Source organism: Notolabrus celidotus, unplaced genomic scaffold (genome assembly GCF_009762535.1).
Source record: "Notolabrus celidotus isolate fNotCel1 unplaced genomic scaffold, fNotCel1.pri scaffold_89A_arrow_ctg1, whole genome shotgun sequence".
In the NCBI taxonomy this organism is placed as follows: domain Eukaryota; kingdom Metazoa; phylum Chordata; class Actinopteri; order Labriformes; family Labridae; genus Notolabrus; species Notolabrus celidotus.
The window spans coordinates 233,290-247,157 of NW_023260447.1; the positions used below are offsets into that span (position 1 = coordinate 233,290).

The 13,868-nt window shown below is 39.7% G+C and overlaps 1 protein-coding gene across 1 annotated transcript in view; it reads right to left on the reverse strand.

The window, feature by feature from the left end:
• The window catches only part of LOC117809947 (23 kDa integral membrane protein-like), a 12,304-nt gene extending 3,447 nt beyond the window's left edge, over window positions 1–8,857 (reverse strand). Inside the window, exons 1-7 of the mRNA XM_034679455.1 lie at window positions 8,560–8,857; window positions 6,085–6,167; window positions 3,005–3,070; window positions 1,832–1,957; window positions 427–501; window positions 175–270; window positions 1–23 (exon numbers count right to left, since the gene is read on the reverse strand). The exon at window positions 1–23 is cut by the window's left edge and continues 84 nt beyond it. Of these exons, the coding sequence (XP_034535346.1) occupies window positions 1–23; window positions 175–270; window positions 427–501; window positions 1,832–1,957; window positions 3,005–3,070; window positions 6,085–6,144 (446 nt within the window). The 5' untranslated portion in view covers window positions 6,145–6,167; window positions 8,560–8,857. The remainder of the gene's footprint in view (window positions 24–174; window positions 271–426; window positions 502–1,831; window positions 1,958–3,004; window positions 3,071–6,084; window positions 6,168–8,559) is intronic.
• Between the last annotated feature and the right edge of the window lie 5,011 nt (window positions 8,858–13,868).

Below are 13,868 nucleotides of genomic sequence, written 5' to 3' on the forward strand. Positions count from 1 at the left end.
CTTCTCAGACCACAACAGGAGTCCTGGAAACAGACGTTATCACTGCATGAATGTGAACTAAATTCAAAGTTGTTCCAAGTTTCAAGCTAACATGCTAAGCTTCTCTCCATCATGATCTTTATTTAGATTCCTTTCAGATCAGATCAGAGTTGTTCCTGTGAGAGAGTCTCTTACCGAGGTCTGGAGTTTGTTTAGTTCCCTCTGGATGTAAACCTCTGTGCTGTGAAGGGGGGTCACATTTAGAAACACCTTTTCCACTTCACTGTCCATCTGAAAAAACAATTTATAAAAAACAAAGAGGTGGAGTTTCATACGTCAGAGAAACAGTAAAACAAAAATTCAACAGATTTTGCCGCAATAAAGAAAATGTCCACAGGGGGCACTGTCAGCTTAAAAAGGGGATGAAAGTTGACACAGAGAAGTTACCTGAGACTGAACCTGAACCAGAGGTGAGGCGACAACCATCATCGCCACAAACTCCACAAATACTAGAACAGAAAACTGGAGACGAGAAACACAGACAAGTTCATGTTTCAGTTTTAATACAAAGAGGGGACTCGCATTTCATAAAGGGACGAAGTTTAATGTCCCTGTAATGCAGGTCAGTCAGTTTTAGTTTTAATACAAAGAGGGGACTCGCCTTTCATAAGGGGACAAAGTTTAATGTCCCTGTAATGCAGGTGAGTCAGTTTTAGTTTTAATACAAAGTGGGGACTCGCCTTTCATATGGGGACGAAGTTTAATGTCCCTGTAATGCAGGTGAGTCAGTTTTAGTTTTAATACAAAATGGGGACTCGCCTTTCATATGGGAACAAAGTTTAATGTCCCTGTAATGCAGGTGAGTCAGTTTTAGTTTTAATACAAAGAGAGGACTCGCCTTTCATATGGGAACGAAGTTTAATGTCCCTGTAATGCAGGTGAGTCAGTTTTAGTTTTAATACAAAGGGACTCGCCTTTCATAAGGGGACGAAATTTAATGTCCCTGTAATGCAGGTGAGTCAGTTTTAGTTTTAATACAAAGAGGGGACTCGCCTTTCATAAGGGGACGAAATTTAATGTCCCTGTAATGCAGGTGAGTCAGTTTTAGTTTCAATACAAAGGGACTCGCCTTTCATAAGGGGACGAAGTTTTATGTCCCTGTAATGCAGGTGAGTCAGTTTTAGTTTTAATACAAAGAGGGGACTCGCCTTTCATATGGGGACGAAGTTTAATGTCCCTGTAATGCAGGTGAGTCAGTTTTAGTTTTAATACAAAGAGAGGACTCGCCTTTCATATGGGAACGAAGTTTAATGTCCCTGTAATGCAGGTGAGTCAGTTTTAGTTTTAATACAAAGGGACTCGCCTTTCATAAGGGGACGAAATTTAATGTCCCTGTAATGCAGGTGAGTCAGTTTTAGTTTTAATACAAAGGGACTCGCCTTTCATAAGGGGACGAAGTTTTATGTCCCTGTAATGCAGGTGAGTCAGTTTTAGTTTTAATACAAAGAGGGGACTCGCCTTTCATATGGGGACGAAGTTTAATGTCCCTGTAATGCAGGTGAGTCAGTTTTAGTTTTAATATAAAGAGGGGACTCGCCTTTCATAAGGGGACAAAGTTTAATGTCCCTGTAATGCAGGTGAGTCAGTATTAGTTTTAATACAAAGAGGGGACTCTTCTTTCATAAGGAGACAAACTTTAATGTCCCTGTAATGCAGGTGAGTCAGTTTTAGTTTTAATACAAAGAGGGGACTCTTCTTTCATAAGGGGAGGAAGTTTAATGTCCCCGTAATGCAGGTGAGTCAGTTTCAGGTTAAAGAAAGGTGTAGAGTCAGGGTATGAAGGCCGTCTCACCACCAGGAGCAGAGGTTTGAGGTCCAGCGTTGCTGCACAGATACCAATAACTGAGAAGACCACTGTGACCGGACCGAACACCTGCAGGACCAGTAAACCGTCACTACTGGACAGCTGCTCAAACAACTGGGAGAAAGAGAAGGAGAGAGAGAGGCGTTCATCCGAACCTGAATGAACCTGTTTTCCATCATAGACAGTATAAATATGGACAAAGTCTCTGTGACGTCACCCGTCTGTTTCTGAAGCCAGGCGGCGGTGGCGGCCATATTGGAAATGTTGAACTCAACCTAACTGCTGTTAAGCGAGTGTGACGTAAAGAGGCGGGCCTTGAGCCTCCTCGCCAACAGCTACAGTGTTCCTGCCTGTCAATCACGTCAGCTGATCCTCTCATTGACTCTGGTGTTGCTCATGTTAGTGAAAGTTAATAACCATCGTCAAGGGTTTTGGACCAATCAGAATCAAGGATCTTACAAAGCTGGAAGATCAGGAAGAGAGCCGGGTAATAAAGCTAAATTAAACATGCTTTAGGTATTAACTCAACTTTATTTATATATCCCCTCTCACACATATAAACATGACGCCCATAGAGCTTCACTAAATAACACAGACAGAAAACAACAGCAAGGGTAAAATTATTAAAGGCATTATTATAAATAAAATACTTAAAATTAACATTTTAACTAACATTAATAAAACAAGTAAGAGTGGAAAGAAAAGTTAAAAATAGAGTCATGTTGACAAGAAATAAATAATGAAATAAGATCAATAAATGTTAAATCAATGATTATAATAATAATAATAATTATACAGTCCAGGGTGAAAAATAAATTCATCCAAATGAAAAACTAGATTCAAAAGATGGAGCCCATATATATTTATTAATGACAACATGTCAGGGTTGAATTTGTCTCTAACTCATCAGTTTATGTTGAGGTTCAGAGTTATGTGTGGTTTATAGCTGGTACCACCTGTCAGTCAAACCAGCCCTTAGCTTAGCTAGCTAGAGTCAGCATTTCCAATATGGCCGCCATCATCTTCAGGCTTCATAACGCTTCCTCTGAAATCAGTGGCCGACGTCACTGAGATTACCCCCATGATTTAACCCCAACCCTAGCCCAGAGTAGTATCAAGTCTTTGGGAGGAACTGATGCTTTTAAAAACAAACACGGTTACCTGGGCAACCGGAGTATTGCCTTCCATGGAGGCGAATCCGGCCCCAATCATCACCACGCCAGACACCTGCGGAGCGGTAATGAGGGGAAACAGTTAGAGAAGTTGGATCAGACTGCTGCGATGGAGAGTGTTTGTTGGTTTGCACAGAAGAAGGAAGTCTTTAGCAGCAGCAGCAGCATTCCTCTGAAACTGCTTCCCCAGAGAGACGCTCATCAGACTCCATCAGACCCCATCAGACCCCATCAGACCCCATCAGACTCCATCAGACCCCATCAGACTCCCATCAGACCCTCATCAGCTGGGAACTCTGAGGCTCACACGTCACGTCACTCTCACTGCACAGAGACAGCTTCACTTCAACGTCCTGCTACTGCACTCACTTCCTACTACAACAACAACTACAACAACAACAACAACAACAACAACTACAACAACTACAACAACAACAACAACTACAACAACTACAACAACTACAACAACAACAACAAAACTACAACAACTACAACAACAACTACAACAACAACAACAACAACAACAACAACAACAACTACAACAACTACAACAACAACAACAACAACTACAACAACAACTACAACAACAACAACAAAACTACAACAACTACAACTACAACAACTACAACAACAACAACAACTACAACAACAACAACTACAACAACAACAACAACTACAACAACAACAACAAAAACTACAACAACTACAACTACAACAACTACAACAACAACACAACAACAACAACAACAACAACAACAACAACTACAACAACAACAACAACTACAACTAAAACAACAACTACAACAACAACAACTACAACAACACAACAACAACTACAACAACAACAACAACTTTAACAACTACAACAACAACTACAACAACTACAACAACAACAACTACAACAACACAACAACAACAACTACAACAACAACAACAACTACAACTACAACAACAACAACAACTACAACAACAACAACAACACAACAACAACTACAACAACAACAACAACTACAACACACAACAACAACTAACAACAACAACAACAACTACAACAACTACAACAACCAACAACTTAACAACTACAACAACAACTACAACAACAACAACTACAACAACTACAACAACAACTACAACAACAACAACAACAACTACAACAACAACTACAACTACAACAACAACAACAACTACAACAACAACAACAACAACAACTACTACAACAACAACTACAACAACAACAACAACTACAACAACTACAACAACAACAACAACAACTACAACAACAACAACAACAACAACAACAACTACAACAACAACTACAACTACAACAACAACAACAACTACAACAACAACAACAACAACTACTACAACAACAACAACTACAACAACAACAACAACAACTACAACAACAACTACAACAACAACTACAACAACAACAACAACAACAACAACAACAACAACTACAACAACAACAACAACAACAACAACAACAACAACTACAACAACAACAACAACAATGTGTCCCAAACTAATAAATACATGACAGGACATTAAGAAGCCCCAGAGTACAGATCATCACAGACACATTCTCAGAGAACTCCACACACACACGTTTGAAAACACACCGTTGTCCCATGATGATCTGAAACACCACGGCCTCCAGATATCTGACTCTAACGCTGTCAGCTGATTAACAGACGATAACAAACAGGCGCCAAAACAGGAAGCAGGAACACAGGAGCCGGTAAACAGAGAACAACACGGTGGAATATTTTCCATGTTAGAGACTCAGAGACGAGTTTCCACTGAGCTGTTTGAAACTTTAATTTGACTCTCTTATCAGAATATTCAAACTCTCCTCTCACATCTTCATGATTTCAGTCACAGAGCATCCCATCTTGTCATTTTCAAACACTGATGTAATAACAGTTTAAAATAGTCTAACCAAACTCATGAATGTCCCTCCTTGATCACCGACCAATCAGAATAAAGAAGGGGCGGGGCTTCCGGTGTCAACTTTGTCAACAACATTAGCAAAGTGTGTGCTAAGGAGAAGCTAACGGCACTTGTTGTTTTTACAGATATTAATTTTACAACACAAATTCAATATCAGATGTTTTTACATTTCCAGAGACGACTTTCTGAAAGTTGCAGCAGGAAGTGCCGCTCAGAAAAACACTCTATATTTAGAATATTACAACTTCTTGAAGTAACAACCATCTCTGGAAATTCAGATTTTACTGTCAGAATATTTTTCCAAATTAATCTCATAATATTAAAACCTTTTTCTTATAATACAATAACTCTACTTTTGACAATTTTTTAATATTTTTCTCAGAATATTTTGACTTCATTTATGTAATCATTACTTTTTTATCTTATAGCTTTATTTTTACCATCATTACCCTCCATTTTAAAATGTCCAGTAGTTAATGTGCCTTTAAACTCTGTTATTAAAAATGAGTCCGACTGAATAAGAAAGGTAGAAAGGAACTTTATTAATCCCCAGGGGGGAAATTCAATTTTTCAGTCATGCTACCAACAGTTTTTGGTATACATACAATCATGCACACACACACATGCAGTGAACATGAACAGGGAGAGATGTCAGAGTGAGGATGCTGCCATCAACCAGCGCACCCCAAGCAGTTGGGGGTCCGGTGCCTTGCTCAGGGGCACCTCGGCAGTGCCCAGGCAAGTGAACCAGCACCTCTCCAGCCACCAGTCCACTTGCCAAACTTCGTCCATACTGGGACTCAAACCGGCATCCCTTCAGGTTCCCAAGTCAAGTCCCTATGGACTGAGCTACTGCCGCCCCGACTAACTATCATTTAGTTGACTTTTAACACTTTTAACTGTTAGATATTTTAATTTTTAATCATTTCAAAGACATTTTTAAAGAAATTAGTTTGAATAAAAACATAAAGACAGAGCTGAGAAGTTTCACTGACACCTGTCTCTGTTAGATTTCCTCTCAATGTCTCATCTTAACATTTAGATTGATTCAGAAACAACATCTCATCACATTATCACCAAACTTATCAGCCTATCAGCAGCTAGCTGTTAGCTTACCAGCAGCAGCACAGTGACACAGATGGAGAGTCCTCGTAAGTAACTCCTGCAGCGAGCCATGACCACCGTCTGAGAGCGCCAGGCTGAAATAGAAACAGAGTAAAGACCAGAGCATGCTCAGAGGGTGTGTGTGTGTGTGTGTGTGTGTGTGTGTGTGTGTGTGTGTGTGTGTGTGTGTGTGTGTGTGTGTGTGTGTGTGTCATGTTGTTTAAAGCTCAAGAGTGTTTGGCTGCAGAACGAAAGAACATGACCAAGTTTGGAAGATCAGCTGGACAGAGGAGAGGAGATTAGGAAACAAGTAGAGAGGAAACAGGAGAGGAAATAAGGGGAGGAGGAAACAAGAGGAGGAAAAGGTTATTCCAGGTCACAGCTTCGTCTAATTAAGGGGAAAGGAAGAGGAAGCAATCAAAAGGAAGGGAGGAAACGTTAGGAGAGAGGAGCGAGGCAAGAAAGAGGGATTAAAAAGAAAGTGAAAGTCCATCAGAGTATTTTAGAGAAAGAGATGAAAGAGGATTAGAGACACTGATGTTTCTTTAGCTCTGACCTTCTTCATGGAATGTTCCATTTGTTCTCAGAACTCTGACATCATCAAAGACAGAATTCTGACATCATCAAAGACAGAACTCTGACATCATCAGAGACAGAACTCTGACATCATCAAAGACAGAACTCTGACATCATCAAAGACAGAACTCTGACATCATCAGAGACAGAACTCTGACATCATCAGAGACAGAACTCTGACATCATCAGAGACAGAACTCTGACATCATCAAAGACAGAACTCTGACATCATCAGAGACAGAACTCTGACATCATCAAAGACAGAACTCTGACATCATCAAAGACAGAACTCTGACATCATCAGAGACAGAACTCTGACATCATCAGAGACAGAACTCTGACATCATCAGAGACAGAACTCTGACATCATCAAAGACAGAACTCTGACATCATCAGAGACAGAACTCTGACATCATCAAAGACAGAATTCTGACATCATCAGAGACAGAATTCTGACATCATCAGAGACAGAACTCTGACATCATCAGAGACAGAATTCTGACATCATCAGAGACAGAACTCTGACATCATCAAAGACAGAACTCTGACATCATCAGAGACAGAACTCTGACATCATCAAAGACAGAATTCTGACATCATCAGAGACAGAACTCTGACATCATCAGAGACAGAATTCTGACATCATCAGAGACAGAACTCTGACATCATCAGAGACAGAATTCTGACATCATCAAAGACAGAACTCTGACATCATCAAAGACAGAATTCTGACATCATCAGAGACAGAATTCTGACATCATCAAAGACAGAATTCTGACATCATCAAAGACAGAATTCTGACATCATCAGAGACAGAATTCTGACATCATCAAAGACAGAATTCTGACATCATCAGAGACAGAACTCTGACATCATCAAAGACAGAATTCTCCAATTCTGTCTTTGATGATGTCAGAATTCTAGAACACCTGCTGTTGCTCTCCATACAGACTGTTCTTCCTGCTGACACCTGATTGGTGGATACTCCTCAGACTACAGACAGAGACCAGAACCCTTCTCAGACTAGAACCCAGACCCTGAGATCCAGACTCAACATGTCTCTGAATCAGAATCTGTAATTACAGGTTAGTTGTAGCTGAAAGTAAAAAGCTTTGTCAGGTCTGTCCTCAAGAGGAGAAGAAAACTACGTCTACAATGTTTGTTTGTTGAATGGAGGTGGGATCCATCATTTCTGATGCTGCGTTCAGGGAAGTCAGGAAATCTAAGCACTGATTGTCTTTAGTGACACAGCATCAAGCAGATTAGTGTCTCAGTGTAAATGTTTGATGTAGAACAGATTGTTAGCTGCTCTTCATGCAGAGATCTGTTTATAGAGAGGCAGAACTGTCATTACGGTGGATTATGTTCAGCCTGCTTTTGCTCTCCATACAGACTGTTTTTCCTGCTGACACCAAAGCCTGCCTGGACCTTTATACGCTCATTTTAAATTACATCCTTTAAATAAATGCACAAATATTCATGATGGTCTATGTGAGGACTTACACTACTTTAAAATGAAAGATGACAAACTAAGAACAGAGGCTCCGTCTGTCACTGTCCTGTAACAAAAATCAACCTAATCATCCGTCTGATTGTCACCTTATGAAACGTTCTCATGTAAAATGTTAAAATGTTCTAACATCAGTCTGCTGATGATGAAACACAGATATGTTCAAATCAAATACAACACAGAGGAATTCAGGGGAGTCATTACACAGAGCTCTGTGTTGACTTAAGGCTAAAAATAACAGCAGAGGGACGGACTGAGAGAGTGTGTGTGTGTGTGTGTGTGTGTGTGTGTGTGTGTGTGTGTGTGTGTGTGTGTGTGTGTGTGTGTGTGTGTGTGTGTGTGTGAGCAGCAGTCATAAACAGTGTTCCAGCTCTGTGCTGGTTTCCACTACTCATACATACCATTACACAGTGATGAAGAGGACGATGATGATGATGATGATGATGGTGATCCTCACTGACAGAGTCCACAGTGTTGTGATGAAGGTGACTGGAACACTTTCATCCATCACTCTCAGCATTCATTAAATCTTCTTCATACTTCAAAGTTTCCTAAAAAACACTGCTAATATACATTTCAGCCTCCAGGGGGCGCTGTCAGGGCTGAGGGCTGTCGGTGGGCGTGTTCAGGTCTGCAGAGACTCCCTGCTGAGCTCAGTCAGAGACGCCCGTGTCAAAGAGAAGACCTTTTATAGTAACCAGGCGGAGAGCTGGAGTCAGCATGACGGAGTCTGCAGGGAGGAGAAACGTTAAAAAAGTCAGAGAACGTTTATTTTATTCATTAATTTTAATGTTATTTTTATATTTATGTATTTATCTACTTTTTATTTTATTCATTTATTTATTTGTATTTTATTCAGATTTGATTTTAAGATTTTTTTTTAATTCTCAAGATTTATTTTTATTGGCAAAATGCAAACTTTATAATACAGGTCCAATATTCAAACATCTTTTTATGTTTTTAAAATAGTCATGTGTAAATATAAAAATTAAAAATTAAAATAATAATGAAATAAATAAAAATAAAAATAAAAAATATTAGAAAAAATATCAAAATAAGAATAATAACTATGATAATACTAAATATTTACATACATACAAAAGTAAAATGAATATAAAAGATTATAAATAAATAATGTTGATGTGATAATAAGTAAAAGGATAAATAGTTGAATAAAACAATAAATATAACAATGATAATTAAATAATAGAGCGGGTAGTAATGTTAAAAATAATAATATATATATATATGATACATATATATTCAAAGTAATGTTTAAGGAACCATCAAGAAAAAATAAAAAATATATTATAATTTTTTTTTCCACAATATTTTTATTTAGTTTTTTAGCAGCATGAATTATTATATTATATTATTAAAAAATATATTATTAATGTAATTAACACATATCTAGTTTGAGTTTGAATTATCTAGTGAAGAAATATTTGATTCTAATATTTGATTTAATATTTATCTCATCATCTCCTTCAGAGCTCGTCTGTCTGCAGCCTCTCTCAATCTGACGTCATATTTCAGATCACTCCTCGTGTTAAAGAACGTTCATCAGTGTCGCTCTCAGTGGATCTACAATCATGGACTTCAGGTAAAGGTCGCTTCCCCCTCCTGATGAATCAGGTCTGAGTCCTGGTCCTGGTCTTCATCATCCACCTTCCTCCCTGCGTCACAGACGGACAGCACGCAGAGCTTCCCTCCATCGTTCCTTCTGTTTACAGGAGCGAGCGGTGATAAAAGCAGAGTAAACAACAGAGACAGAGAACACATCAGGCTCAGAGTGCTGTGAACACAGACACAGAACAGACCTGGGCTGGAGTTCAGGGGCTCAAAGTGTAGTCCGGGGTCAGTTTGAGGTCCTGGAGTGAAGTCGAGGGGTCCAAAGGGAACACCTAAAGGTTCATTTCTTTACTCCTCTCCTTTATAAATCATTAAAATCACAATTTATTACCTTAGTGAGTTTTCTCTTGTGTCCGAGTCGATCTGCAGTACTCCTCCTGAACACTAGATGGCACTGTGAGTTCTATGTTAGTCATATAGCCAGCTTCCACTTACGTTACATTGTCCAGACTGACTCTGAGGGTGTTCTGTTGGGGTTGGAGCAGCTGATCGTCCTCAGTCTGTCCTGATCCAGTCTAAACTCAGTCTGTCCTGATCCAGTCTAAACTCAGCCCGTCCTGATCCAGTCTAAACTCAGTCCTGATCCAGTCTAAACTCAGTCTGTCCTGATCCAGTCTAAACTCAGTCTGTCCTGATCCAGTCTAAACTCAGTCTGTCCTGATCCAGTCTAAACTCAGTCCGTCCTGATCCAGTCTAAACTCAGTCTGTCCTGATCCAGTCTAAACTCAGTCCGTCCTGATCCAGTCTAAACTCAGTCCGTCCTGATCCAGTCTAAACTCAGTCCGTCCTGATCCAGTCTAAACTCAGTCCGTCCTGATCCAGTCTAAACTCAGCCCGTCCTGATCCAGTCTAAACTCAGCCCGTCCTGATCCAGTCTAAACTCAGTCCGTCCTGATCCAGTCTAAACTCAGCCCGTCCTGATCCAGTCTAAACTCAGTCCGTCCTGATCCAGTCTAAACTCAGTCAGTCCTGATCCAGTCTAAACTCAGTCCGTCCTGATCCAGTCTAAACTCAGTCAGTCCTGATCCAGTCTAAACTCAGCCCGTCCTGATCCAGTCTAAACTCAGTCCGTCCTGATCCAGTCTAAACTCAGCCCGTCCTGATCCAGTCTAAACTCAGTCCGTCCTGATCCAGTCTAAACTCAGTCCGTCCTGATCCAGTCTAAACTCAGTCCGTCCTGATCCAGTCTAAACTCAGCCCGTCCTGATCCAGTCTAAACTCAGCCCGTCCTGATCCAGTCTAAACTCAGTCCGTCCTGATCCAGTCTAAACTCAGCCCGTCCTGATCCAGTCTAAACTCAGCCCGTCCTGATCCAGTCTAAACTCAGCCCGTCCTGATCCAGTCTAAACTCAGCCCGTCCTGATCCAGTCTAAACTCAGTCCGTCCTGATCCAGTCTAAACTCTATTTCAAAAAACAGCCGCTGAGTCTGGTGGGAAATCATCCCAGAGCAGTCAGGTGTGTGTGTGTTTGTGTGTGTGTGTGTGTTTGTGTGTGTGTGTGTGTGTGTGTGTTTGTGTGTGTGTGTGTGTGTGTTTGTGTGTGTTTGTGTGTGTTTGTGTGTGTGTGTGATTGGTCCTGATTGAGACCAGGTGTGAGTAGGTTACATATAGACCCTTAGCTGACTCATTGTCTCACCTTCAGAGTCAGTGAGAGGTTCCCTCTGTGTGTGTGTGTGTGTGTGTGTGTGTGTGTGTGTGTGTGTGTGTGTGTGTGTCACCTCTTCAGTGTGTTTCTATCATCCCTCTCTGTTCTCTCTCAAAGCTCGTGTTGTTTTTGTGTTGAGGAGTTATTTTGAGTCCCTGAGAGTTTGTGATTTTATTTGCCCCTCCAGAGTCTGAAGTCCCCCCCCCCCCTACAGTGAGACTGGAAATGTTATAAATACAGGAAATCAGATGTTACCCAGCCGACCAATCACAGAGCGTGTGGTCTGCATTATTTGGATGTGCAGTAACACATGGAGGAGGTGCAGAAGAAGAAACTCCAGGACCAATCATCAGACAGGTTTTCTTTATTGACCTTCAGAGGATAACCATGGAGGACCTGACAGTCAGGGTTAGCTTGGTTTACTGTGGTGTGATTATAAACCTTCAGGATGGCATCAACAGAAAAATACCTGCACCCCTTTAAATCCTGACGTGCTCCTTTAATCTGATTTAATCCTTCCTGTTTTTATTTACCATCATCAGAGGACAACGAGGCGTGAACTCAACTTCACAGGTATGATGACATGTGACCATTAAAACCAGTTTAAAACTGGAGCCAGTGAAACATAATGATCAGGACACAGGAACAGGACTCAGTGCAAACAGAAGGAGGATCAAGTTCAGCTCCAACATGATGATAAAAAAGAAGGATGAGATTAAATATCTGTTTAAACGCCTCGTTGATAAAAAGGTGAGTTATATATTTATAGCATGTTATCACAGAACGGAACAATCACTCACAATAACTTCCACTTCCTGAGAATTTAAAACAACATGTTCCAAAATGGCAGCAGGCGTTTGAGACAGACAGCGACAGCAGAGTAATGAACGTTGTATGGAAGGCCGTTAACGCCAATAAGAGAAAAAACATCAGAATTTATACTCTGACAGAAATCTAAAATCTTTATTACAGCAGTGATCATAAAGAATATTATCAATGTTAATATAATAAAAATGTGTCCTGTGTATAAAAAGTAAAACAATGCCCCCTAGTGGGCTCTGATGGTATTGCAGTTTACCTATGAGAGGGCATTTATAATAAAGAATATATGAAGACTTCATTTTGCAAAAACAGATAACTCCATTTTTATAAATTTCCCAAAAACTTATTTTTCTTTTTAAATACATTTTTAATAAAGTTAAATTTTTGAGATACCTCTAATTATTAATGTCATTTTTACTGAGTCAAAGCCACCAAACTTCAGTTGAATGATAATACCTACAGCTAGTTATAGAAAAAAAAGTTTTTTGAAACATTTTTTAAATGTTTTAAAAGTGAGTTATCTGTTTTTGCAAATGAACACTTCATATAATCTAATTATTTTACATGTTCAAAGATTAAATCTGCATTTATTTTGTTGCTATAAACCAAGGGTAAACAAAAATCTGTTTATGAAATGAGAATAAAAATTAAAGATAAATTATTTTACATTTGTCTTAAAGTGGATCAGAGACGTGAGATTAAAGGGTCTCAGATTACTCTCAGATTAAGACTCAGGTAGTCAACTTTAGGAGCGGCTGCTTCACAGAGACCACTTGGGGTTTGTCTTTATTTTTGGCATTAACGGGCTTCCATACGAATCAGCCGGAGTCGTGACAGAGAGGATGAATACATTTTGTTCCACGAGGCGACATGAGTCGTGTTATTCTGTAACAACATAAAGAAACATCTACGATCATTTAAAGGAACACGCTGATAATTAGAGAATGTTTTAACTTTTCATTCTGAACATTAATCACAAAAACAAACAAACAGAGACACGCTTTAATTCTCAAACAGACACTCTTACACCTAATTCATCTCTAATATTTTAACCTTTAATATTTGAATCTCTAATATTTGAATCTCTAATATTTGAATCTCTAATATTTGAATCTCTAATATTCCCATGTGTATTATTTCTAAGGTTAGCTAGCACAGATCGTCACATTGACGACACAGTTTGTGTTTATTATTATGAAATATTAAATCATCAGCGTGTTCCTCCTCAGTTAAAGTTACATCGGCACTGAGGACACATGGTGTGGGTCATATGGGTCATATGGGCACTGCTGATTGGCTGTTGCCAGGCAATAAGGGGCGTGGCCTCACGTGGCAGCTCAAGCGTTGGTGGAGGTCGGGTTGGTGGCGCCGTCCTTCCTGCTGATCTGGCAGTAGAGAATCATGGACAAGACCATCCCGAAGATCTGCAGAGAGACGGGATCGGATTATTCACTGAAGATAAAAACAGGAAGTCTGAGGAAGAGTTCGTCATCCTCTCTGAAGAGAGATATTTAAACTGTAGAATGAAACATTGTGAAGGTTTGTTTCTGTTGTTTTAATATAAAATATTCAAATTAATTCTAAACATTATGACAGTAATCTGTCAAACAT